At 40.7% G+C, this 25,556-nt stretch overlaps 1 protein-coding gene across 3 annotated transcripts in view; it reads right to left on the minus strand.

Moving 5' to 3' along the window:
• Positions 1–16,287: 16,287 nt before the first annotated feature.
• The window catches only part of GPD2 (glycerol-3-phosphate dehydrogenase 2), a 271,268-nt gene continuing 261,999 nt past the window's right edge, over positions 16,288–25,556 (minus strand). For all 3 annotated transcript variants that reach the window (XM_030208750.1, XM_030208749.1, XM_030208748.1), the window contains exon 17: positions 16,288–22,356. In XM_030208750.1, the coding sequence (XP_030064610.1) occupies positions 22,231–22,356 (126 nt within the window). In that variant the 3' untranslated portion in view covers positions 16,288–22,230. The remainder of the gene's footprint in view (positions 22,357–25,556) is intronic.

Consider the following 25,556-nt stretch of genomic DNA (forward strand, 5'->3'; position numbering starts at 1 on the left):
CAATCAAATAATCTGTACTGGCATTCACATGTCCCAGAACACACTACCAAGGCTAAATGCCAGGTGCTAGAAGTTGCTGGCAAATAGCAGGAAACCTAGTAAATAAAAGATTTTAAAATACTTTTAGGGACATTTTCGAAAGAGAAGGGCACCCATCTTCCTACACAAATTGGGAGATGGGCGTCCTTCTCTCAGGGTCGCCTAAATCGGCAAATTCAAAAGCCGATTTTGGGCGCCCTCAACTGCATTCCGTCACGGAGATGACCAAAGTTCATGAGGGCTTGTCGGAGGCGTAGTGAACGTGGGACTGGGGCGTACTTAAGAGATGGGTATCCTCGGCCGATAATGGAAAAAAGAAGGGTGTCCCTGACAAGCATTTGGTCGACTTTACTTGGTCCATTTTTTTTCACAACCAAGCCTCAAAAAGGTGCCCAAACTGACCAGATGACCACCGGAGGGAATCGGGGATGACTTCCCCTTACTCCCCCACCAACCCCCTCCCACCCTAAAAATAAAATGTAAAAAACATTTTTTCCAGCCTCTATGCCAGCCTCAAATGTCATACCCAGCTCCATCACAGCAGTATGCAGGTCCCTGGAGCAGTTTTAGTGGGTGCAGTTCACTTCAGGCAGGCGGACCCAGGCCCTTCCCCCCCCACCTGTTACACTTGTGCTGGTAAATGTGAGCCCTTCAAAACCCACCCGAAACCCACTGTACCCACATGTAGGTGCCCCCCTTCACCCCTTAGGGCTATGGTACTGGTGTACAATTGTGGGGAGTGGGTTTTGGGGGAGAGAGTTGGGGGGCTTAGCACTAAAGGTAAGGGAGCTATAAACCTGGGAGCAATTTGTGAAGTCCACTGCAGTGCCCCCTAGGGTGCCCGGTTGGTGTCCTGGCACATGAGGGGGACCAGTGCACTATGAATGCTGGCTCCTCCCATGACCAAATGTCTTGGATTTGGTCGTTTTTGAGATGGGTGTCCTCGGTTTCCATTATCGCCGAAAACCGGGGACGACCATCTCTAAGGTCGACCTAAATGTTGAAATTTGGGCGTCCCTGACCGTATTACGAAATGAAAGATGGACACCCATCTTTTTCAATAATAGTGGTTTCCCCGCCCCTTCATGGGGCCGTCCTGCAGGGACGCCCTCAGGAAAACCTGGGCGCCCTGTTCGATTATGCCCCTCCACATATACATAAAAAACAAATATGAAACAACATATGATGGCAGATAGAGATTGCAAAAGCCATTTATCTGTCCATTTTATCTGCCTATTGAAGTGCTGCAGTCTAGCTGGTCTATGGCTTTAAGCCTTGCTGCTCTATTACCAATATCTTCTATGTTCATCCTATACTTTCTTGAATTTTGTTTTATTTTTTGCTTACATCGTTGCCATTAAGAGGCAGTTCCTTGCAACAACCATTTTTGTGAAGAAATAATTCTGTTACCTCTAAATCTACTCACTTCCAGGATTTTTTCATGACCATGTGCTAGATTTTCTTTTTCTACTGATGAATGCTTATTTTTTTGCATTATTACCTTTGTGGTATATGAATGTTTCTGTTATAATTCCCTGTTTGCGTCCTTTCCCCTTGGCAACACATTACATTGCATGCTGTGCAGACTGCATTATTTTAGATTGACTCAACTCTGTTTACAACCTTCTGCAGATGTAGCCTCTGGATCTGGACATAATACGTCAGATATGTTCTCACCAATAATTTGTACAAAGGCATTGTCAACTCCTCTTCTGTTAGCTTTACCTCTATCTTCCTTAACATTCCATGGATCTTCCCACTTCTTTGACACACTTTGGCAACCTTAAGATCAACAAACCAAATTAAAACCAAGTTTCAGCAAAATCTCACTGTCGAGTAGCTTTTAGAAAGATTTTATTCTCTAATTTGATATACCTCAGTAGTTTCAAGTTGTGGAGCAACACTAGACTATATAGCATTTGTTTCCAGATAGAGAGCTGTAATAAGAGCCAAACTTAAGAAGGTGGATATCTTTTGAAATTTATAAGGATTTAACATTTCAACTTTATTTGATATATTTCTAAAACAAAAAGTAGATCTAAGGGGTCCTTTTACTAGACTGCATTGTACCCTTATGCAGGTTTTTCTCACGTGCTAAGGCCATTTTTACCAAGGTGGAAAATAGCCGATTTTCTATTTCTTCCATTAATGGCCATGTGCAAAAAAATTTTTTATTTTTTTTTAGCTCTGTGATATGATCACAGAGTTGTCGACAGTGCTTATTTATTTATTTATTGCATTTGTATCCCACATTTTCCCACCTTTTTGCGGGCTCAGTGTGGCTTATATGTTTTTGAATTTCTTTGTGGCGGAATCATGCAGGAAGCAGTTTTTTCAAGGGAACATTCTATGACCTCTAACATAGGCATTTTGCTGAAACACGGACCATGTTGGGTCCTTCAATAAACTTCTCTTCCTTCAACCTAAGGCTTCATTTCTCAGTTCCATCTGTTGCGTCATTTGGTTTGCATTGCTGATTCCCTCTGGCTTGCTCGCACATGCACTAATGTTGCCACTGGCGAAACATGATCATGTCAGATAGATTATCCCCCGCTTGATTTAAGCTCTGCCTAATATAAGTGTATATTGAAGAACGCTACATTTTAAGTGCATTTAAATGAATATTAGCTTAAAGAAGTGCTGAACATACAATTTGTGGGGAAATTTGAACATTTGAAAGAGTAAAGTATAGTTTGTAAACGGGTGGTGGAACCCTTGGAGAACCAGTGACAAGGTGGGTGCTGTAAATCTTTGCATTGAAACACTATTTATATGCAAGTAGCACCGCTGAGGTTTTCAGGGTCCTAGTAAAAATTAATAGTGGGAAAACACTGGATTGAAGTTTGTTTGAGTGTTCCCACTTAAGGTTTAGCCGTATAGCCAGTATTGCCATTGGCACATGGCCATTAAAAAAATTACTGTGGAAGCACCTATTTTATAGGCAGTAAGATTTCCCACGGTAATCCTCTGCCAATCTGTTAGTGCATGGTAATGGGGATACACTAACTGATGAGCACAGAAACACCCCCTCTCCACTTCCTGATATGCCCCCTCAGTGATAAAATTAATATTTTTTAGTGCATGGTTTGCACACACTAATCAGGAAATTACTGCAGGATGCCTGGGCGCATCCTGTTGTAACCCAGTTTGAGTTGAGGTAAGCATGCACTAGTGCTTCCTGAAGTGTAGTACAGGACCCCTAAATGATTTACAATAAGGTTTGAGGAAGCAATGAACAAATGCGAACAAAAGAGACAGCTTAGGTTACAATTTAAATAAGAGTTATAAAATTACAGTACCAGATGAGCAATAATCAGTAAGAAACAGGAGGAGGAGCGGTAATTGAGACTGACATATTGCTGGATGCTGCAGAATGGGACAAGTCCACAAGCACCCAGAACATTGATCAGGAAAGGTCTGGATGAAACAGTGGGTTTTTAGAGCTGGGGTAAATTTCTTATGAAGAAATCTCTACGTGAATGTTTAGGGTAAACTATTCCAAAGAGAAAACTAGTATACTGGAACAAGCTCCTTGATTCACCAAGTCAGCTCCTATTTTAATCAAACCGCATTGGCTTCCAATAAATGCAAGAGTTACCTTTAAACTATGTGTACTTGTTTATCAAATTGTATTTGGTCTTTTACCTGATTATGTACAATACTTATTAGAATTACCTCTACGTAATGTTCATCCGGCGTCGAGAGATGATCTCTTCATGATGCAAGCTTCACATACCAAGCTATTAGGAAATGGAATTCCCTACCAAACTCACTCAGATATGTTACTTATTACTTTAAATTTTGTAAACTGTTGAAAGCATTCTTATTTAGTGAATTCCTCACCACTGTTGTTGATTGTTATTCTTAGTTGATCTGTTATTTCAAAATGAGTCATCTTACTGCTTGGATGTTTTTACATATTATTGTTTTTTTTTTCATTATAATTCTCTTATTCAAATTTGCTTTAAAAGTTTGATGTAAGACACAATGAACCAGAACTTTGTTTGGGATAATGTGGGGTACAAATGCCATAAATAAATAAATAATTTGTGCAGTCTAAATACATCTGTGAATGGGATGGGGCAACTAGAAGATTGTGCTGTGAGGAAGCAAACAGCCGGTATGAGCAGATTAGACAAAAAACAAGGCTGCTTTCTGTAGAAAATCTGATGGGTAACAATGAGGATTTTAAATGGAATTCAAAAAATGTCAGATCAGTAAACAACACGTCTTAAAATTACAAAAACTTGCTTTCCTTTGACATCATGGACTTTTATATCCCAATCACCGGGGGGGGGGGGGGGGGGGGGGGTTAAAAGAGGAGTATTTTTTTTCCTACTGCAGAAGCAGGCTAACAACTTCCGCAGCGGCATGACACTTTGCACAATGCTAATTCACACGCCACTTAGAATACGCTTAGCTGGAAAAGTTTACTATGTGGATTTTTTAGGCGCCTTATATAGAATCTGGCCCATAGCGCCCTGCTCCCCTCCAAAGACAGAAAAAGAACATTACGAATGAAAATGTGTTGGAATAGGAAACATTTTTTTCCAGTTGTATGTTCCTCACTAGTACTAACTCTGAACTCAGGTATAATGTTAAGTAATTGTAAATGGCAAAGATTGCATAATCCTGTCCATCTATTGATTTTTAAGATTCAACAACATTTGTTGGAGTGCAACATATCATCAAACTAGGAAGATTCTGGATTACCAAAATAGAACAATCCCTACCACCACCCCCCCCCCCCCCCCCAAAAAAAAAAACAAAAACAAAGAAAAACCAGGTTTTAATTGCTTGGGAACCATTTTTGCATCCATCCCATTCATTTTAGTAATAAAGATACAGAAATAAATCAAACAAAATGTAACTTATGGCATATGTATTAAGTAGCAAATTTGCTTACTCTTTATTTCAGATTTAAAACTTCTGGTCAGAAGAACTTCTCTTTGAAGGCAGACAAACATAAAATGTCAGCAGGCCCATTCAGACACCCCCCCAATCTCCAGCTTTACCTTCATGCCTCCACTATTCTACTTTGCTTACTTCACATGTTCTTGAATTCCAATACTGATTTTGACTGCATCAAGGCATGCATCACTTTATCTTTTACTCCCAGCTCTTATCTTTTTTTTTTTTTTTTTAAATATTATACACAGAAATAGGGATTACAGAAGTGCATGGGGTAAATGTATGTAAACTTGTGTGCATAAATTTTGTATATGCATAAGTTGACAGACCTGATTGAAGGTACTCCCAGGGATGGGGTTTACACTTATGACTTGTTTGAAAAACACACAAATTAAGGGCCAAATTCTGCATATTGCACCTGAAAAACAGCGCCAATTAAAGACATGCATAGAGGGGAATTTTTGAAATGACGTCTAAGTCCAACTTTCCAAAATTCAAGTGGGGGAATATAGCCATTTTCAAAACAGAAAAGTCTTTTTTTTTAAAATAGCTATTTGATAGATGTTTTTCTGCTCTGTACGTTTATTTTTTTGGTCCACTCTTAGTAGACTGGCCACACAGACATCCCAGGAGAACAATGGGGTACCCTATGGGGCACTGCAGTAGACTTCAAATAAATACTCCCAAGTACACATCTCACCGTTGCTCCCTTGTCTGCTGAGCCCCCCAAAATCCACTAACCCCAACTGTACACCACTACAACATCCCTTATAGGCGAAAGGGGCACCTATATACAAGTACAGTGGGTTTCTGGTGAGTTCTGGAGGCTTCATAGTTTCCACCACAAGTGTAACAGGTAGGGGGAGGTATGGACCTGCGTCCACCTGTCCCGCAGTGCTCTGTACCCACCACTAGACTATCCAAGGGAATTGCATGCTGCTGAAATGGACCAGAATATAACATCAGAGGCTGGCAAGTAATATTTTTAATCACATTTTGGGGATGGGAGGGGGTTGGTAACCTGATTCCCTCCAGTGGACAACTGGTAATTTAGGGCACTATTTTTTGTGGCTTACTCATTAATAAACAGGTCTAGACCAAAACATTCAACTTATAGTTCTGGATATTTTTGTTTTGTTCCATTATGGTAGAAAGACATCCAAGTGTTAGGAATACCTAATTCTGCCCTTAACACACCCCCTTGTGATTTGAACACATTTCTGACTGACTACATAAAAATAGTCTAAAAACTGGTTTTGAAAATACCAATTTGGATGTATTGTGAGAAAAAGGTCCAAATGCAGATTTGTGCCACTTTTTGGAACTTTTTCTCTTTTGAAAATGAGCCCCCCCTTAGTGTGATTCTATAAAGAGTAGGCACAACTTAACTGAATCACTAGCAAGTCAACGCTGATAATTGGGAGATACCTATCAATTATCAGCACTAATTGGCAATATTGAGGATTTAGGCACATATCCGATTCCATAACGGATTGCTCCTAAATCTTAACGCATGTAACAATTTGGGAGTGTTGTTATGGGACATTCCTGGGGGCAAAATCACACCTAAGTGCACCAAATTTAGGCACAAGTATTTAGGCCTAATTGCAGCTGCCTAAAGTTAGGCGTACTGTACTGCTAAGCGCAAATCTATAAAGGAAGCATATTCATTACAGAATCGCGCTAAGCACATCATATTATCGGCGCAAATTTTTAGATGTTACTTACAGAATTTACCCATAAGCATATAAAAAAACACAGAAAAGCTGTGCATGCCTGAGAGTGGGTGGAAGAGGGAAATTTGATAATGGCACTAATCGAGCATAATATCCCCTTTGTAAAACAGATATGAATGTGTCCTACTGCACGTTAGGTGGAAAAAATTAAACATTATGGGGCACTTTTAGTAAAGTGTATTAAGGATTTAGCACATAAATTAGCTTGCATTAATGGTTAACTTTTAAGTTACTGTCTGTACTGTTTTAATATACTATTGTACTGTAGTCCTGATATAGCTGATGTAAGCCACATTGAGCCTACAACCAGTGGGAAAATGTGGGATATAAATACTTTAAATAAATAAATAATATGGAAAACTGCCAATCAGCACATGCTAATTCTTGCAGTTAGCAATGGTACCTTACCGCATGTGGACTGTTACCATGGCAGACATTTTATTATTTATTTTAAAAATTTATACACCACACTATCTACAAATCTAGGTAGATCACTTAAATTCACCTCAACAGGTGGCATAAAATGTGTCCACATTATCTGTTGTGCACTTACTGAATGATAAGTATATTGTTTCTGTGTTAACTGCAAGTACAGATGCTGGGAACATGCTTGGCAGTTATAACTAAGTTATGGTAACTGCTCATTTTTAATGCATTTTTGTAAAAGGACCCTTACATGTTGAAAGCCACTAATGCCATTGACATTTTCTTAATCTGGTACCTGCTAAATAATCCAAACAGAATTTAGGAAATATTAAAAATCCCTTCTATGCGTAACTTGTCAAGGTACAACTGAATCATAATTTTTCATGTCTGTTGCAATAAAGTCAGCTTACTTCAATTAGCTTAACTGAATATAGAATTATTCTCTGACATGGGGCCGACACAGTGTTACTTCTGAAATTAGGAGGAATAATGAAGAATTGGTGAGTGATGCATGTAGCGCCCCCTTCTGGATGCCCTTGGATATGGGGCCCGACCTAGCTGGAACCTCCCGAGGGCAGTCTCCGTCGGTCCCTTATTCACTTGGCACTCGGTGCCTCCACTTGGGGAAGAAAAGTGTTAGTGGGTGGGAGTACACTCTTCTTTTCCCCAAAGAAAAACCCCAAAATTCCGCTGTGAATAAGACTAGCTAATAAACAGGTTTTATTGAATTATTCACATAGGCATCTATATACACCATCTTATGCACCTAAGAAATGAGGATTCTTATCACATTAACTCAGCTACCATAAACAAATGGCAACAGTCTTGTTACTTAACCTCGTAAACCAATAAATCAAACACATTCTACTTTGTGCACTCAAACCAACAGCATTAGACTTTAAAACAGATCTTCAGAACCAGTACCTTATAGACTTTTACACCCTTCCATTCTTGATTGCCAAGGTAGTAGTTGTAAGCCCTTCCCAGTTTAAGTGTGTGTGAGAACATGGCTATATTGCCTAGGTCCTATCTCTCATTTCCATACATCTGTACCCTCACCCAGTCTCCCAGATCTCACCCTTCCAACTGGAGTCCTCTTGGGCTGGTGGACTTCCAGGTTGGCTATGTCTGATACTGCTGTGGCCTCCTGGAAACTTCCCCTGGATCTGAGGACCGGATGTCCTCCTAAGAACTATCCTCCTCTGCTGTTGGGCTCCTAATGCCGATTGCACCCTGGAGGTCTTTTACCTCATTGGTGTTCCACTCTAGGGGCCTTGTCCCTTGCTGGTTCTCTCTTCAAGAGGAGCCTCTTGGGTTTCTACTTCCTGGGGTTCAGGCCACTTTCTTCTGCTCTGAGCTGCTCCCAAAGGCTCCCGTGCCTTAAGTACTGTTCCCAAGGGCTACTGCTCTTGTCTTCAAGAGAACCTCTAGGAGTACTCACCTGCTGGGGTTCAGAATTACCAGCCTTAATAGAGCTCTACAACCACCAGTAACAGGGTTTCCCCACTAGAGGGCTGTCTCCCATCTCAGACAGAGGCTAAGACCACATCTCTTCAACCATCAGCAAGAGACAAGCTGTTCACCCAAGGTGAACTCAAATTCACTTCACAGCTCTCTCTTTCTCTCTGTGAAGGCTACCATTCTCTCTCAACCCCCCTCTTGAACTCATGGGGAGCACGTTTTCTCTAATTCCCTTATTCTGATCCAGTTCCTCCACTTAGTGTTTGTGTGCATCATTTATTCCACAAGCTTTATTCCTTTCGCTCAATCACCTCCCTCAAAATGTGTGAAAGTGCTTATGTAAGCCTGCCTGCTCGCTCCCATTTGAATGCAGACAGATCTGTGGGGCCCATCCCCCTCCTACAATGTAACAATGTTCAATGAGCTATATTCCTGTGCAGTTCTACCAAAGAAAGCCAAACTGGCAGTTATGAACTCCCCAGTTCACTTCAGAAAGAATAGACCACGATTTCTTCTCTCTCCTTATTTTCAATAAACCCCTCTACAAAGGGCAGTTCCATTCACAATGGCACTTTACTTGTGGAATGAAGGAGTGATAAAGTGGCTGAAGCTGTGGGCTGAGAACCAGGGAAGCCCGCATGTTTGGCTCACTTCTCCCATTAACATTCCTTGTGACCCTGGGCAAGTCACTTCACCCACCTAATGCAGCAAAAATGGCCTAACACGGGACGCACTAAAGCATCACACATTAGTTTTTGCACATTTATGCACTAACTGTGCAGTAAATATTTTTTTTGCATTTTTGAAGGGTTCTGCCAGGGGTAGAGCATGGGATTTCCTGTGCTAACCTATTACCCCACGTGCTAACTAGTTAGTGCTCAGATAATGTGAGATCCCTTACCGCCATCAAAATAGGTGATGGTTAAGTGCTCCCATGATAATATTTAAAAATGGCTGTGACTAATGGCAACATTAGGGCCTGGCCATTAATGAAATAAATACAAAACCAGGGGTTTATACAGCCATGGTAAAAATGGCATTAGTACATGGAAAAAAAAACAGCATAAGGGCAATTTTTACTGCTGCTTTATAAAAAGACTCCTTAGGCTGGTGCAAGAAAATACCAACTGTACCTGAAAGTAACTTATCTTGAGCTACGGTATGGAAACTGAAGAATAATAAAAGAAAAGGTTTGGCATCCACAGTGCACAAATTTACATATGATTCATAATGGTGGAAGTTCTGAATAGAAGCTTTTTCCAAAATCTCGTTGGGAATTGAAAAAAAAAAAAACAACTAAAAATGACACAGGAGGCTTGTGAATAATTCTCTGGTGTATTATTTCAAGAACTTGTTTTTTGTTAGTTGTACTGCTTTAAGACACATCATAAAGTTATATTTTTAAACCTGGCCTTAACATCAAAATGCAAACAAGTGGATCATTTTAATCTTTTTATTGATTCATCTTTCAGTTCTTATTCAGTTCAAAATAAGACAAATGAAAAACATCATGTTATTGATCTATAAAAACATGTAGCTCATTCTGTATATTAGAAGTAATAAACAATGCCAATAAAACACCAGATTTAGAAATGATAATGCCGCTTCATACAAAGTATTCAACAATCCAGTCTAGTACCAACACATAAAAATGCCACATATCAAAAACATGCATAGGACAGTTTGTAGCTTCATTGGCATCTGTTAATTTTTTTTCCACACATTGTATGTTTGCTCAAAGGCAAAAAAAAAGGTCCTTTTACTAAGCTGTGGTAGGCACTAGTGCATGGCTTACACGGGATGCACTGAGGCGTCCTGCGGTAAGTTTCCAATTGGCACACATTCCCCATGTGGTAAAAATATTTTTAACATTTTTCACGGAGGAAGCATGTCTGGGGGCGGAGAGTGGGCATTTCTGTGCTAATCAGTTACCCCCCTGTTTACTAAGCTGCGCGGCAAAATGAAAGGGCTGTGTCGGCATTAGCGCACTGGCAGCTGCTAGCATGGCTTAGTAAACAGGGGAGTTAGTGTGTCCACATTACCGTGTGCTGATCAGCACAGGATTACCACGGGAGTCCTTAAGTGCCAACACAATAGGTGTCAGTACATGCTATGGCAATAACATTTTTTTAATGGCCATGCACTAATGGCGAGATAAGCACATGACCATTAATAGGGAAAAATGGAAAATCAGCAGTACAATGGCTTAGCACATGTGAAAAACCTGTGTAAGGGCATGTAAAGGCCACTTTCTACTGCAGCTTAGTAAAAAGACCTTTAAAAAAAAAAGGTTATGAATGTCAGCCAAAGAATTACTTTCATTGCATTCAGTCAAATTAAGACAAAACAGTTACACTCAAAAATGTATTTTGCACCAAAGGGGAGCAAAGCAGAAACCAAGAGCCATAAATAAGCCAGAGCTTCAAGAAAATTTCATAAATGGAAACATGCATGTGCATAGCAAATTGTGTATACATTGTTTTTCCTAAACAAAGCAGTACTTGCGTTTTTACTCACAACGTCTTATCCATCTTGCTTGAACTTATATACAATGTGCACCTGAGTCTCCATTTTTTCCATTTCAAAATCATTGTTTACATAGCATTTTGAATCACAGTCCTCCAAAAGTAGTCCTTTTTCCTTTGCAAAAAAATCTAAAGCATACCCCAGTAGTGATTAAAAACCTTTAAAAAAAATGTATTTTTCCTAGTCTCAGGAAATCTTGCCAGCAGAATTTGTTTTCCTTTAAAAAAAAAAAATATATATATATATAACTCACTAGCAAGCATGCAGTGCTTCAAGACTGATTCTGCTTTGTTGCACTGAGACAGCTTTCTTTGGACCTGCAGAAAATCACATCACAGTACACTTGCAGATCCAGCTCCATACTCCCACTGGTGGATTGTAAATAAACTTGCTTACACAGGAAAAAGAAACCTAAAAATAAATTTGGGAGACACAAACGACCTCTCTTCCTGAAAGAGAGTCATGGTTTGTCAGCATAAAAATTATACATTAAGGAAGAAAACTACTAATCAACAAAAATATTATGTTTAATATATTTTTCAAGTATACTATGAGATCCATAAAGAACAGGACTTAAATGTAGTTGAAAAATAAGCCTTCATTAAGAACCAGTAAACTTGCATACATTACGCTTCCTATTTATACATACAATTTGGCAATTAGCATATCAGGATTTTTATAGGTCCAATGATTGGATACAGATTTACACAGAAAATGTCTCTTGTGTAGAAAACCTGATTACTCTTGTAATGAAAGTTTACAAGGTGTATTTGTGTGCACAGTGTTGACCCGAACGGTTTAAGCATGCTTGTTTAGCTGAAGATGATGTTTTTGTAGAAAATTATGTATACAAGACCATCCAGCACATCAGTAGATTTTCCTTGGATACTATGTCTGATTCAAAATATACTTCTATTTCACTCTTGAAAGAGTAAATCCTACATTTAGAAACTGGGAAGTTGGAGCAGATGAAATTTAATGTCGACAGGTGCAAAGGAATGCACATTGGAAAGGATAACCCAAATTATCTGAGCCATCCCAAGGGCTGTGTGGGAGGAACAGGTACACAGGGTGCAAGGAAGATGGGGGCACAAAAAAAATCACTCCCCATCCATTGCATCCCCTGCCATGAAGTTACATAGTAATACTTTTAAAAGAAACAGAATATATTTTTTCACTTAATACATAGATAAGCACTGGAACTCGTTAGAGGATGTCTTAAAAGCAGTTAGCTTAGCTGGGTTTTAAAAAGTTCTGGATAAATTCCTAGAGGTAAAATCCATAAACCATTATTAAGATCTAGGGGTCTGTAGCATAGAATCTGGCTACTTTTGGGATTCTGCCAGGTACTTATGACCTGGGTTGGCCACTGTTAGAAGCAGGATACCCGGGCTAGATGGGTTTTTCATCTGACCCAGTATGGCAATTCTTATGTTCTTACGGGGCAGCTGGGGAACACCTACAGACTGATGCAGAAATAAGTGTGGAAAGCATGCAAATCATGGCTTGTGGTTATTTTTTCCTACCCTGTTTATGTGTGCATGTGCTTCTATGTGTTGCCTCTATGCGTGTTTGCATGACTCAAACCTGGAGAGAAGAGGGGCAGCTGGAATGATTTAACAAGAATAAGTGAAAAAATCATGTGGAGCATAGCTCATGAATTCTTCACAATCTCTTTGAATGTGGCACATGTATTTGTGCCTGCCTCTCTGCCCTGAAGGGGAGAGGTGGTTTGAATGAAGCGGTTTCCAAACATTATGTTGGTTTGGAAAGAATTATAAAAAGGAACCTATAGTGATAACATATAGCACCATTATATATCACTGTCAACAGATTTGAAAGGCTGTATTTTACATTTTAACTACAAGGTATCGATGAGATAGGCAACAGACATTGCTGTGATTCTTTATCATTAGGTGACAGTATGCATGTTAATAAGGAGTGGACTAGTGGTTAGAGCACCAGTCTTGACATCCAGAGGTTCCCAGTTCAAATCCTACTGCTGCTTCTTGTGGTCATGTGCAAGTCACTTAACCCTCCACTGCCTCAGGTACAAGCTTAGATTGTGAGCCTGATAAAGAAATACCCAGTGTACCTGAATGTAACTCACCTTGAGTTATTACTGGAAAAGGTGTGAGCAAATCTAAATAAATAAGTAGCACACTAGTCAATAAGGGCCAATTCTATAACCATGTAGGAAAGTAGGTGCCTACTTTCCTTACAGTATACTAGTTTAACCAGGTATATATGTGCATATGTTCTAAGGCACAACACAGCAAGGTCCATCAAAAAATTAAGATAAGTGGCATTGAGCTTACATATAAAATTTAAGAGAAAATGCTTTTTTAATGAGTTTGATATTACAATGGAAGTTATAAATGGTAATCAATAAACAGTGACCGATGAGGAAGCACTCAAACCACGGATTGAGAGATCCATGTGAAAAAGGTTGCCACTGAGGTCCAGAAGTCTGATATACGGTATGGTTTTGTAATAATTGAATTTTTAGTGTTGGGTGATATATGGTACATTTTTGAATAACCCCCACTATTGAAATTAATTAAGTTGGACTGTGTATTGATACATACCAGAGGTATGCATATTACTTACAGTAAGATATATAGGCGTGAGTCTCACCCATGCACCACCCATTTATATATGTACTAGCCGTTGAGCTCGTAAAAACGGGCTGGTATAAAGGTTTTCCTCCCCCCGCGGTCACCACCGCTCCCCTCCCCCCCGCGAAGTCGCCACCGCTCCCCCCCCCTCGAAGTCGTCGCCGCCACCCCTCCACCTGGTCCGGGCCCTCTCTTCACTTCTGAACTTACAGATCCATTCGCCGAACGCAGCAACGCACATCAGCTGAGCTGCCCCTTCCTTCTCTGCCTGTGTGTGTCCCGCCCTCGCTGACGTTACGTCACAGGAGGGCGGGGCCACAGGCAAAGAAGGAAGGGCTCACTGCAGCTCAGCTGATGTGCGTTGCTGCGTTCGGCGAATGGATCTGTAAGTTCAGAAGGGAAGAGAGGGCCCGGGCCGGGTGGAGGGGTGGCGGCGGCGACTCCGAGTGGGGGGGGGGGGGAGCGGTAGCAACGTCGGCGGCGCAGTTTCCCTCTCTGTCCCGCCCCCCCCCGTCATCACGTATTGACACGGGGGCGGGACAGAGAGGGAAGTCTCTACTGCGCATTTGCAGTGAGTACGGTCACTCGCCGTTTATATGTTTGATATGATAGTATTCTAAACAAATACACATGTAACTGGCATGTAAATGTTAGCGTCTGTTTTATAGAATTTACTTCTAGGTGTTACTAGCAACCACTACAAAAGATATACAGTTCATTTACTTGGTTTCATAGTAAAATGTACAATTAAGAAAACAAAATACACATTATAATCACTGAAAGTCAGCTCAGCAGGGATAGGGGTTTGGATTCATAGAAGGGAAAGCATGCAGAACATGCCTGATGGAATTATTTCTAACCCCTCTGCACATGTGTGTGTCTGCGCCTGCCCTTTGGAGTGACTGCATAAGTGCTTCTGAGTCTCCACGCGTGTATGTCTCTGTGAGTGCATGTTTCTGTATATATTTGTCCACGTGTCTGTGTGAGTTTATTATCAGAAGGAGCAGTTCCCTAACTGCTACAGTTCAGAAGTGCATTGGGCCATTCTTTTGGAGATGTTATTTCTTGAGACCACCTCCCCCCTCCCAAATCTGAACCGGATGATTTTCAAAGTCTGTGTGTATTTTCCATGGTTTAATCTCTAAGACAAATTTTGCCCTATTCTGTTAATTTTGTTAGAGAGACTCATCTTGCACCCAAAGACATTTTTAAGCCCTTATGTATAATTTCTTTCCAACAAACTGTGAAACAGATAATTAAACATTAGATGTCACTGTCAACAGATTTCAAAGAATGAGTTTTACAGTTTAACTGCATGGTGTCACTGTACCAAGCACAGGTACTTCTTTACCATTATGAGGCAGGCCATATAGCAAGCAGTAGAAAACTAGAAAGTTCTTTCACTAGGTGTCACCATACATAGCAACCGCAAAGAAAGGCATATGGTTCAGTCACTAGGTCTCATGCTAAAATTTAAAACAGAAAAAAATGGAATACATGTCTCTCAGTAACTAAAAGCTAGCCTAGCACAATGTGGCCACAGGAGAGAGGGGCATGGTGAGGAAGACATATTTGGTATGCATGCAAATGTTTTGTGTAGATGCAAATGCTTGTGTGAGTGTTGGCTCCTTATGCCTGTGAACAGGAACAGGGGGCAGGGCAATTGAAGGGAGCAAAACTCTAACCACTATTTTTCAAGTGAGAGTTATTTTGCTCCCAGACAGATCTTCTTCACCTCTTACATATAATTTCTCTCCATTGGGTTAGATGGAATAAAGAGTAAAGGGTCATGGATTTAATATACCGCTTTTCTGTCATACAACCAAAGTGGTTTTACTCTGTCCACCCTTACTTTTTTAAAATAAGCACCTTTTTTGATTTCACACATAGGCATGCTGTTACAAAATCAGGCCATAAATGCAAATACATAAGATCAGCTTTGTCTACCTTCACTAGGCCACACAGGTTAAGTATTCATACTTCAATGCTGGACCCATTTTCAGCCTTAAATTATACATGGGTCACAGCAATTTTGCCATTTTTAGTTTCCAAACTGCTCTCAACATACACAAAATCGACTTATACATAAGTATGTATAGTACCTAAAATAGTAGTTAACTCAGGTAAACTGGCTGCCTGAAAATACCTACTCTCCATCTGGCTAAAAGCAGTTTTCTATAGCATAGATACCTTTAGCTTGACTGCAAAGACATGTTTCCAGAGGCTTGAGTCAGGAAGGAAAATAAAGTACATAAATTTTATGTTCAAATCTATGCACACTATTTCGATTGAAATTTCACCTGAAAAATGTATATGTAAACCGCGTGTCCTTTTTTGTCCAACAATATTCAAAAGAAAAAGCATATACATTGGTTCCAGCTATGTGGGTGATTGAGCAGCCCCACTATTAAGCAAACTCTTTCATTATGTGCAAAGACTGGTAATCCGTGTTGGGTTTAGCATCCCCAATCATTTTGAAAGATTGGCTCCTATGAGTACATGCACAATTTCCTATTGCGAATTAGCCCCCCTGTTTACTAAAGCTTAGCTCGAGTTATCTGCAGCAGGGCCCATTTTATTCCTATGGGCCCTGCTGCAGATAACTCGAGCTAAGCTTTAGTAAACAACCCCCTAGGCACTCGGGAAACTCTGTATTTAGGAAGATATTTTGAAAAACAAAAATGCATCTAAAAATAGTAGCTTAATATAAAATATTAAAAAGGAGATATTAAGGAGGAGTAAACAGATTCTGTAGCAAGAAATATTTTTTAGTAAGGTTCTGTAAAATCACAAACAATAGCTTTGCTTACAATAGTTACAACACAGGTGATGAATGGCTACTCAAATTCAGTGCAAAGTCTTTGTGAACAATAATTTAACTTTGTGCAAAAATTCACAAATACAGTGCATTACAATAGAAGGCAGACAACATACCTTCCGTACATATAGATTGAGGGAGACCATATATATATAATAAATGGAACAAAAATTGATAATTTCTCCTTAAGTATATTGGCTCTAATCTCACCTATGCCATTTTATGAAAAAACACAGGGGGATTAGAAAATTGTTTATAAATAACATCCCACAAATCTTAGAAAAATTAAGTTGGTTAAACAAAAATAAACATGTTACAATATAAGTACTTTAAAAGTTAAGCAGTATTTAATTTGTATGCCTTCTCTCTCTCTCTTTAAAAATAACGCTTATTTGTTCCTTTCCAGTGTGCTTATTTACTTATAGGTAGAGAGCCAAGACTGAACTTTTTAACACAGTGCAGAAGACAGAATATTTATGACCATCACAGCATATTATTGAAAAAGTGTTGTAAAAGAATGAACTATGGACACTGTAAAGAAAAGAAGAAATGCTGTGGTTATCTTGGAAAGGTCAGATATTGCTCCCATCTACATTCCAAAATGAAAAAGTTAATAAAAATAAAGTGGGGAAACAAAATATCCAAAAGGCAGGAATGAAAGGGGGTGTATGAGTGGGAGATTTTAACCTGCAGGATGTGGACTGGCTGTCCCCTTTGTGAAATCAGTTAGATGTAGAGTGATCCTGAACTCCCATCAGGGGGCTTTCCTGAGACATATGGTAATGGAACCTACAATGCAAAACGGTGATACTGGACCTGGTACTTAAGAACAAAGAAAGGATTTCTAATGTCTGGACAGGTGACTAGCTGAGTACAAGAGATCAATCAGACAGTACTAGAAGAGGAGGAGAGGAAACACATGATATTAAAATCTTACATTTTAAAAACAAAGAACTATGTTGGTAAAATGGAAGAGTCTTTTAAAGAGATGCTGACGAGGTACGTAGATATAGGTAAAGTGGAAGAGCAGCGAACTAATTGGAGAGGATGTAAAGCAAAGTTACTTAACTGCACGTGTTCTCTGAGGACAGCAAGAATATAGTCTCATTTGTGGGTGACATCATTCATGGAGTCCGGTGCAGACACTACCATAGTGCACTGTCACTTTAAAACTGAGTCAGTGCTCTCACCGCACATGTGCGGGTGTCTTCCCGCCTGATGCTCAAGCATGGGACCAGCAGTATAATATTTAAGCTAAGAAGACAACTCCAAGGGGAGGCAGGAGGGGTGTGAGAATATATGCCTGCTGTCCTCAGAGAACAAATGCTGCAGTAAGTATCTTTGCTGTCTCTGAGGACAAGCAGGGATGATATTCTCACATGTTGGACTCACTAGCTTCCAGGCTCACAAATAGGATAATTATTTTGTGAACTAAGGAGAAATTCAGCCAGAGGGCAGAGTTGACATTCAAGTAGTAGAAAGATTTTGCAGGTCTGCTTCTCCAAACCAGATATCCCACCTAGAATGCTGCTTCAGATAGTAGCGAACAATGAAGGTGTGGATACATCACATTGCTGCCTTGCAAATTTCCTCAATGGAAGCTGAGCAGAAATGAGCTACTGAATCTGCCATGGCTCTTACACTGTGAGTGGTGCCAAACTACGAAGAGTCAGCCCAGCCTGAGCATACGTGTAGGTGATACAGTTAGCCAGCCAAGATGAGCATATATTTGGTGATGGGGATCTCTAATCTGTTAGGGTTGAAGATACAAAAAACTGAGAGGGCTTCCTATGAGTTTCTGTATGCTCCAATTAATACACTAGAGCATGCTTGCAGTCTAAGGTATGCAGTGCTGCTTCTCCAGGGTGAAAGTGTGGCTTAGGGAAGATGACAGAAGTACAATAGAGTGATTGAGGTGGAACTCTGGTACCACTTTATGGAGGAATTTTTGGTGTGTTCAGAGAACAACCCTATTGTGTAGAACCTGGTGTAAAACGGGTCTGCACAAGGGCTTGAAGTTTGCTTACTATTCTGGCAGAAGTGCTGTTAAGAATAATAATTTATAAGTGAGGAACTTCAGAGAACAGGAATGGAGTGGTTCAAATGGAGGTTTCATGAGAGCTGTGAGGATGACAGGAGTGGTTTGATAGGAGGTCTGGTATAAAATAAACCTTTCATAAATCTAACAATCAAGGGATGAATGAAAACCAGCTTATTATCAACTCTAGAGTGAAAAGCGCTAATGACACTCAAGTGTACTCTGGGTTACTTTTGAGGCTAGAATCAGAAAGATGGAGGAAGAAAGCATGTAGTAGGGTCAAATGCTCTGACTGTACATCAGAGGGAAAATCTTCTTCACTTGAAACGGTAACATTTCTGCAAAGAAGGTTTCCTAGATGGTAATAGTATTGTAGAGACTCCTTCTGGAAGGTGTAAGGAATGCAAGTCTATGTCAATATAAATCCAGCTGTCTGGGCCAGAAAGTGAGGGTCTAAATGGAGAAAGGATTCCTTGTTCTGTTGGTAGGGTTGGAAAATGATCTAACCTCAATGGTTCCTTGGATGATAACCCTAGGAGAAAAGAGAACCAAATTTGATGTGGTAAGTAGGGAGTAATTAAGATCATGGCCCCTTGGTCTTGACTTAGCTTGAGAAGAATTTTCCCTATGAGAGGCAGTGGGGGAAAGGCGTATAGAAGATCTATACTCCAATGAAGAAGGAAGGCATCTGGGGCTACACAGTTAGGAGCACAGATTCTGGGACAAAAGTGAGGAAGCTTGTTGTTCTGAGGAGAAGCAAACAGGTCTACTGCTGGGGTCCACCACTGCTGGAATATTCAATGAGCTAGAGGCATGCTGAGGGACCATCATAAGGCTGAAGGACCTTGCTCAATTTGTCTGCCAAAACATTCTGTTTTCTGGCTAGATAAACAGCTCTTATAGAGATGTTTTGAGAAGCTGCCCAAATCCATATCTGGCCTGCTTATCAACAGAGGTAAGAACCTATTCCTCCTTATTTGTTCAGGTAATACACTGCAACCTGGTTGTCTGTGCAAATGAGTATTATCTGATCAAGGATGTGGTCTTGGAAAGTTTTGAGGGTGTTCTAGACTGCCTGCAATTCCAGATTTATATGATGATGTTTCTTCTATAGGGACCAAGAACCATGTGTGCAGACCATCGAGGTGAACACCCCAACCTACCATGGAGGCAACCGTAGTGAGGACTTTGTGATATGTGTGTGTGTATGGCGGGGGGGGGGGGGGGGGGGTTGAAATGGAAGTCCCCAAGTGAGATTCTGGGGAAACCATCCACCGCTGTAGAGTGGTGTAGTTGAGAGCAATCCTGTGGCTTGGGACTGCTGAGAGGAGAGTGCTCACTAAGGAATGCGGAAGTGAAGCTGAACCAAAGGTATTACATGGACTGTTGAAGCCATGTGGCTGAGTAGGTGGAACACCTGGAAACCTGAGCAGAGAGATGCATTATGTTGTTTGCTCTGGGGATTGAGGGAGGAAGGCTCAACCCTGAGTAGTATCCAGGAGAGCCTCATTGAACTGTAAGGTCTGAACTGGTTGAGGATGTGATTTGGGGTAATTTATCACAAAACCAAGGAGTTCTAGGAGCCATATGGTAGAATAAACAAGGTCTGTGCTGAATCTCGGGAAGCTGCCTTGATTAACCAGTTGTTGAGGTAAGGAAAGATGTATATGCCCCATTTGCACAGCACTGCAGCTACCACTATGAGGCATTTCATTAAGACTCTTGGCCAAAGCCAAGCCAAACAGTAAGACTTTGTATTGATAATGCAGACCTCACCTGGTCCATAGATTAAGCCGCTTCTGCTTACAGACCAGAACTGAACCCAAGGCAGGAAGTGGACCTTTGCAGGACACACCCAAAATTGTTGAAACATGAAATGGATTCTCTAAAGCAAAATCAGGACTTGGAATTGCAAAGGCTCCAGAACTGAACTCTAAAGCTTGGGACAAAGTTTCTATGAAAGAGTTAGACCCTAGAAAGCTCAGAGAACAGTCTCCAATTAACTAAGAGACTTTGGAACCAGGGATCAGGGAAGCTGGACCCATTGTACAGTAGCCACTAAAGGCAGGATTGAAGTCACATAAGTGGGAGTCTTTGAAGCAGGAGTCACTGATGCAGAAGTAACTGTAAATAGGATTGGAGTCATATAAACTGGAGTCACCAGGATAAAAACAGCTGTAACCCAGTCTAGATAGGTTGGTGTTTTCTCCAATGCAAGACCAGCAAAAAATTCTCCACTCAGCTCCCCCAACCTGGAGATAATGACAGTTATAGAGTCTTTTAGGTTGTATAGGAGTGGACTGTCATATGTTCCAGGAGTGAGGTACCCAGAATAGGGCCTCTCCCTTAAGGAGACTGCAGCAAAGAGCTACCTTGATTTCTTCTGTGGGGTAAAAATTACTAGTGGCAATGTTCAATAAAGCCCCTAATGCTGCCTGGGTTACATAATACAGTTTGCCTATTATGTATAGTTCTGGAGACCATACATCCAGAAGGATATAGACAGAGTAAAAGTGTTCAGGTAAGAGCTTCCAAATAATCTAAATAAATATGGAATATATGCAGACATTCACACACCTGAAAAAACCCAACTTGTATGTTTGGAAAGAAAGTTCCACAAGGAGACAGATGGAGGAGAAATGTCATAAAACACTTTTCCACATAAGTGGTGGATGCACAGAACGCCCTCCCAGAAGATAGTGGAGGCTGAGATGGTAAGAGATTTTAAGAGTGCATAGGATAAGCACAGAAAATTCTTAATTGCAAAGAAGTTCAGAGATAATTGGATTGCAGCTACAAGTACAGCAGTAACAGAAATTCTAGCAGAAAGACAGGTACTCGGGTATCCAGGAATATTTGGTACCCCATATGCTTCTCATGTTGATTGGGCACTGCAGCAGGCTGATGATGGCAGGGCTATTACCTGCAAAGAACAAGAAAACCTGGAGGCAATGCATATGTTGATATCAATGGACTACTGGTTTAGACAAGGGAGAGAAGGGGTGCTGGGTTTGGATATCAATGAGTTAGTGGTTTAGATAAGGGAAAGGAGGAGTGCTGGGTGTGAACGGAATAGGGATATTGCATGTTCAGCTATAGTATATAGGAAGATGGAGAACAAAGGAAGAATGTAACAAAACTGTTTTGGACAGGAGTGATATCCTCAAGGTAGCTGGGATTTATTATCCTTGGGCAGCATGGACAGGAAAAACTTGTAAACTGCCCGAGTCACTTGGTCTTTTCTACTGCCATTTTAACAACATTAACATAAAGGGCTCTTGATGCAATAGAAACATCTAAATTTCCAATTTGATTGTCCAATTCAGGCACTTGTGATATACGAAGCACCTAATATTACACAGATGTCCATAAATATTTCAGTTATGTGCACGTAATTTTAATTAGTCTATTGCTTTTAGAGCACGAGAGGAGCCTACCTGATCTAAGAGATCCACAGTTTGAAGAACACAAGTATAAAGAAAATGGTTAATCAATGAAAAGGAAATTTCAATATACTTTCTTTCCCATAAGCCATGCTTGGTGCCAAACGCTGATCATGTTGAATAAGCAATGAGAACTGTAAAGCTCTGGAATGGTTTACAGCATAGAGCAGCAGTTGCATACATCCACTTGCAAGTAGTGTTCTGCTGGTAAGACTCACACTCCTCCACCACTGCGATCCACGGGAATTGGATTTCTCTGATCTAGGTTTTCTTCAGCAGTCTTCATTATTGCTGCTAGTCGGCTACTCGACACATAACCTTTCTGAACAGCACTCATCAACTATTAAAAAAATAAATACATAAATAAATAAATAAATAAAGTCAATTCAACCTGGCTTCTCTTTGCTGCAGTATACCACTGAGAGAGTTACTGTTACAAAGATGAAATAATTTTTAATTTAGAAACTTTAAAAGGGGCATTTTTGAAAGAATATCCAAGTCAGAATTGGGACGTTCCACTCATAACAACCAAAAAAAAAAAAGTCCATTTCACAACCATTTTCGAACAGGAAAAACTTTGGAGTTTCCTCTTCGAAAGTACATGAGAACATCCAAAATGAACAACCATTTTCCAAAATAAAAAGTCCAAATTATGAATGCCAAAAAACCGAGGACAAGGACATCTGTCTGGCAGCATTTGTACAAAAATGGCCACACAGATGTCCCTGCAAAGCAGAGGGGCAGCCTAGAGGTCAGTGCAGTGGACTTTAATCCAGGGCACCCAGGTTCATATTCCAATGCAACTCGATGGTGAGCACTCCAAAGAAAGGAAATATCTACTGTACCTGAATATATACCATTTGAATAGTCCTCAGGCTTGCAGGTGTCTAATATTTAGGTACAGTACATATATCTCTGGTTCTAGAGGGCTCACAAATTAAAGGTTAAAAAAAAAGTTGAAATGGGATTTGAACCTGGGTCCTCTGGTTTACAGTCCCTTGTGCTAACCACTAGGCTACCCTTCAGACCTGCTTGCTGCTGTGTTCAGAATGTTCATAATACCTGATGTTGTCAGGGAGTCTAGTTTCCCTTTCCGGTGTCACTTTCAGGGGTGAGGGACAGGAATAGTAATCATTGGGGAATTCATGAGGTGGTCATGACTTAATCCCTCTAGTAGTCAGCTACTCAATCAGAGCACTTTTTTGAACCCTGGACGTGGCTGAAACAGGTCTAAATAAAAACCTCATCCTTTTTAGACTTGGATGCTCCTTCCCATTCGATTATCGCCGATGGACATTCTAATTTTGAGCCCTCCCTAATCCCACCCAAAACATACCCCCTTGCTATTTGAATGCACTGTATTATCGTAAGTCGTCCAAATTCTGCCATTTCAAAATCACAATTTGAACATTTTGGGCAGATGGACTGTTTTTGAGCATTTCAAGAAGTCTATGAGTGCCTAAGTGTTCTAAATAGATAACTGTTCATTTTACATGTTAAATTAGAGGACAATTATTCCTTATATGTCAGACCTTATAGACTTGCCTAATAGGAATGCAAAAAGATCATCACGCATATTCCTCAATCTCCACTATCCCAACTGCAAAGGGCTAAAATATAAATCCACATATGCGACCAGTTTCTCATACATCTGCACGCAGCTATGGAATGCACTACCGAAGGCCAAAAAAACAACGCAAGACCTAACCATCTTCCGAAGGCTACTGAAAACAGATCTTTTCAAGAAGGCATACAATAAACATCCATCTTAAATTCTAAATAACAACACTATACAAGATCTATACAAAACCGAAATCTTATCACATGACTGATTAACCTCTTTGCTATTAACGATCAAGCACTACCACCTAAAACCTTATGTCGAATAGGGTCTCTCTATAATCGATGACCTAATGTATGTTACAATCCAATCTATTACTCAGGAACCTTCATGCAATATCTTAATGTATTCTTCTTTACCATGTATGTATGCACATGGTATATATATATACCATGATCTGTTCCATATATGTTATGTTCCATTTATGCTACCATGAATGTATGCACCTTAATGCAATACTATTTGTACTTCTGTTACCCGAAAATGGCAACCGCCATTACGGCAAATGTAAGCCACATTGAGCCTGCAAATTGGTGGGAAAATGTGGGATACAAATGCTACAAATAAATAAATAAAATATACTTGTCTTTGGGATTTATTAAAGATTGGTGAAGAGGAAATCATCTGAAGCTGAATAAGAAAAAGACTCAAATTTTATTGTTATCTGGATACCCTACTTCTGATCAGGGGTGTAGCCAGACTTCGGCAGGAGGGTCCAGAACCCGAGGTGAGGGGGCACATTTTAGCCCTCCCCCCCTCGGTGCCGCCAACCCCCGCCACTTTTGACCCCCCCCCCCCCCGGCAGCACCGCCCGTTCCCTGTCCCTTTTGACCCCCCCCCCCCCCCGCCAACCACCTTTGCTGGTGGGGGTCTCCGAGTCCGGCTAGTTCGCTGATCTGGATTCTGTTTCTGTGAGTCCCGACGTCCTGCACATTCCTACATGCAGGATGTCAGGACTCACAGAAACAGAATCCAGATCAGCAACACGCCGGAGACCAGCGCTGAAGAGGATTTCGTCTGGCGGGGGTTGGGGACCCCCACCAGCAAAGGTACCTGACGGAGGCTGCAAAGGAGGGTTGGTGGTGGTGGGAGTTGAATGTGGCGGGGGGGGGGGGGGGGTGAAAGCAGGGTGGCCAGGGGGGCTAAATCTGCAGGGGCCCATGCCCCCGTGGCCCCACCTAGCTACGCCCCTGCTTCTGATGTACCGCCACAGTTTGAGATTGATGCTTGTATTCCTATTTCTAATGAAATGAAGGATTTAGGTGTAATCATAGATTCTACCTCATATATGACGGCTTATGTGAAAAAAAATTAGTAGTTCTGGGGTTTTTTTGTAAGCTGAGAAGTACCTATTCAGTTTTGTAATTTTACAACAACTATTTTACTCATTTAAAACATGTTTTATATGCAAAATATACTTTATAAAAGTACATCTATAACAGGCCATCTATGTGTGAAGGCCAAGTAGGTGCACATTCTAGGTCTGTTTTGTTACCTGTGTGTCTTTATGAAATAGTAGGGGCAAAGCGGCAGATTGTGGATAAAATGAAACCACAGATGTAAATGTCAGTGTGCACTACTCTCTCTTTATAGTATGTACTTTTATGCGTGTAGTACATGGGGTAATTTTATAAAAGCCCATATATATGCATATGAAGGCCTTTTTGTGTGACAAATCCCAATTTAGCCCCTATGGGCTGGATTCAGTAAATTGTGCTGAAAAATTGGCGCTCAGTGCTATTCTATAAAGGGTGCTCTGGGAAGAGTGCCCTTTATAGAATAGTGCCTAGTGGGGATTCCAGTGCCCAACTTTGGGCGCCAGGACTTACTCCAGCTGAAACCTGGTATAAACCTTGGTGCATAAGCTGGGCACGGATCACCAGAATTCTATAACACTGTGTGAATCTTTTGAGAACGTC

This window comes from Microcaecilia unicolor, chromosome 7 (assembly GCF_901765095.1).
Source record: "Microcaecilia unicolor chromosome 7, aMicUni1.1, whole genome shotgun sequence".
Lineage (NCBI taxonomy): Eukaryota > Metazoa > Chordata > Amphibia > Gymnophiona > Siphonopidae > Microcaecilia > Microcaecilia unicolor.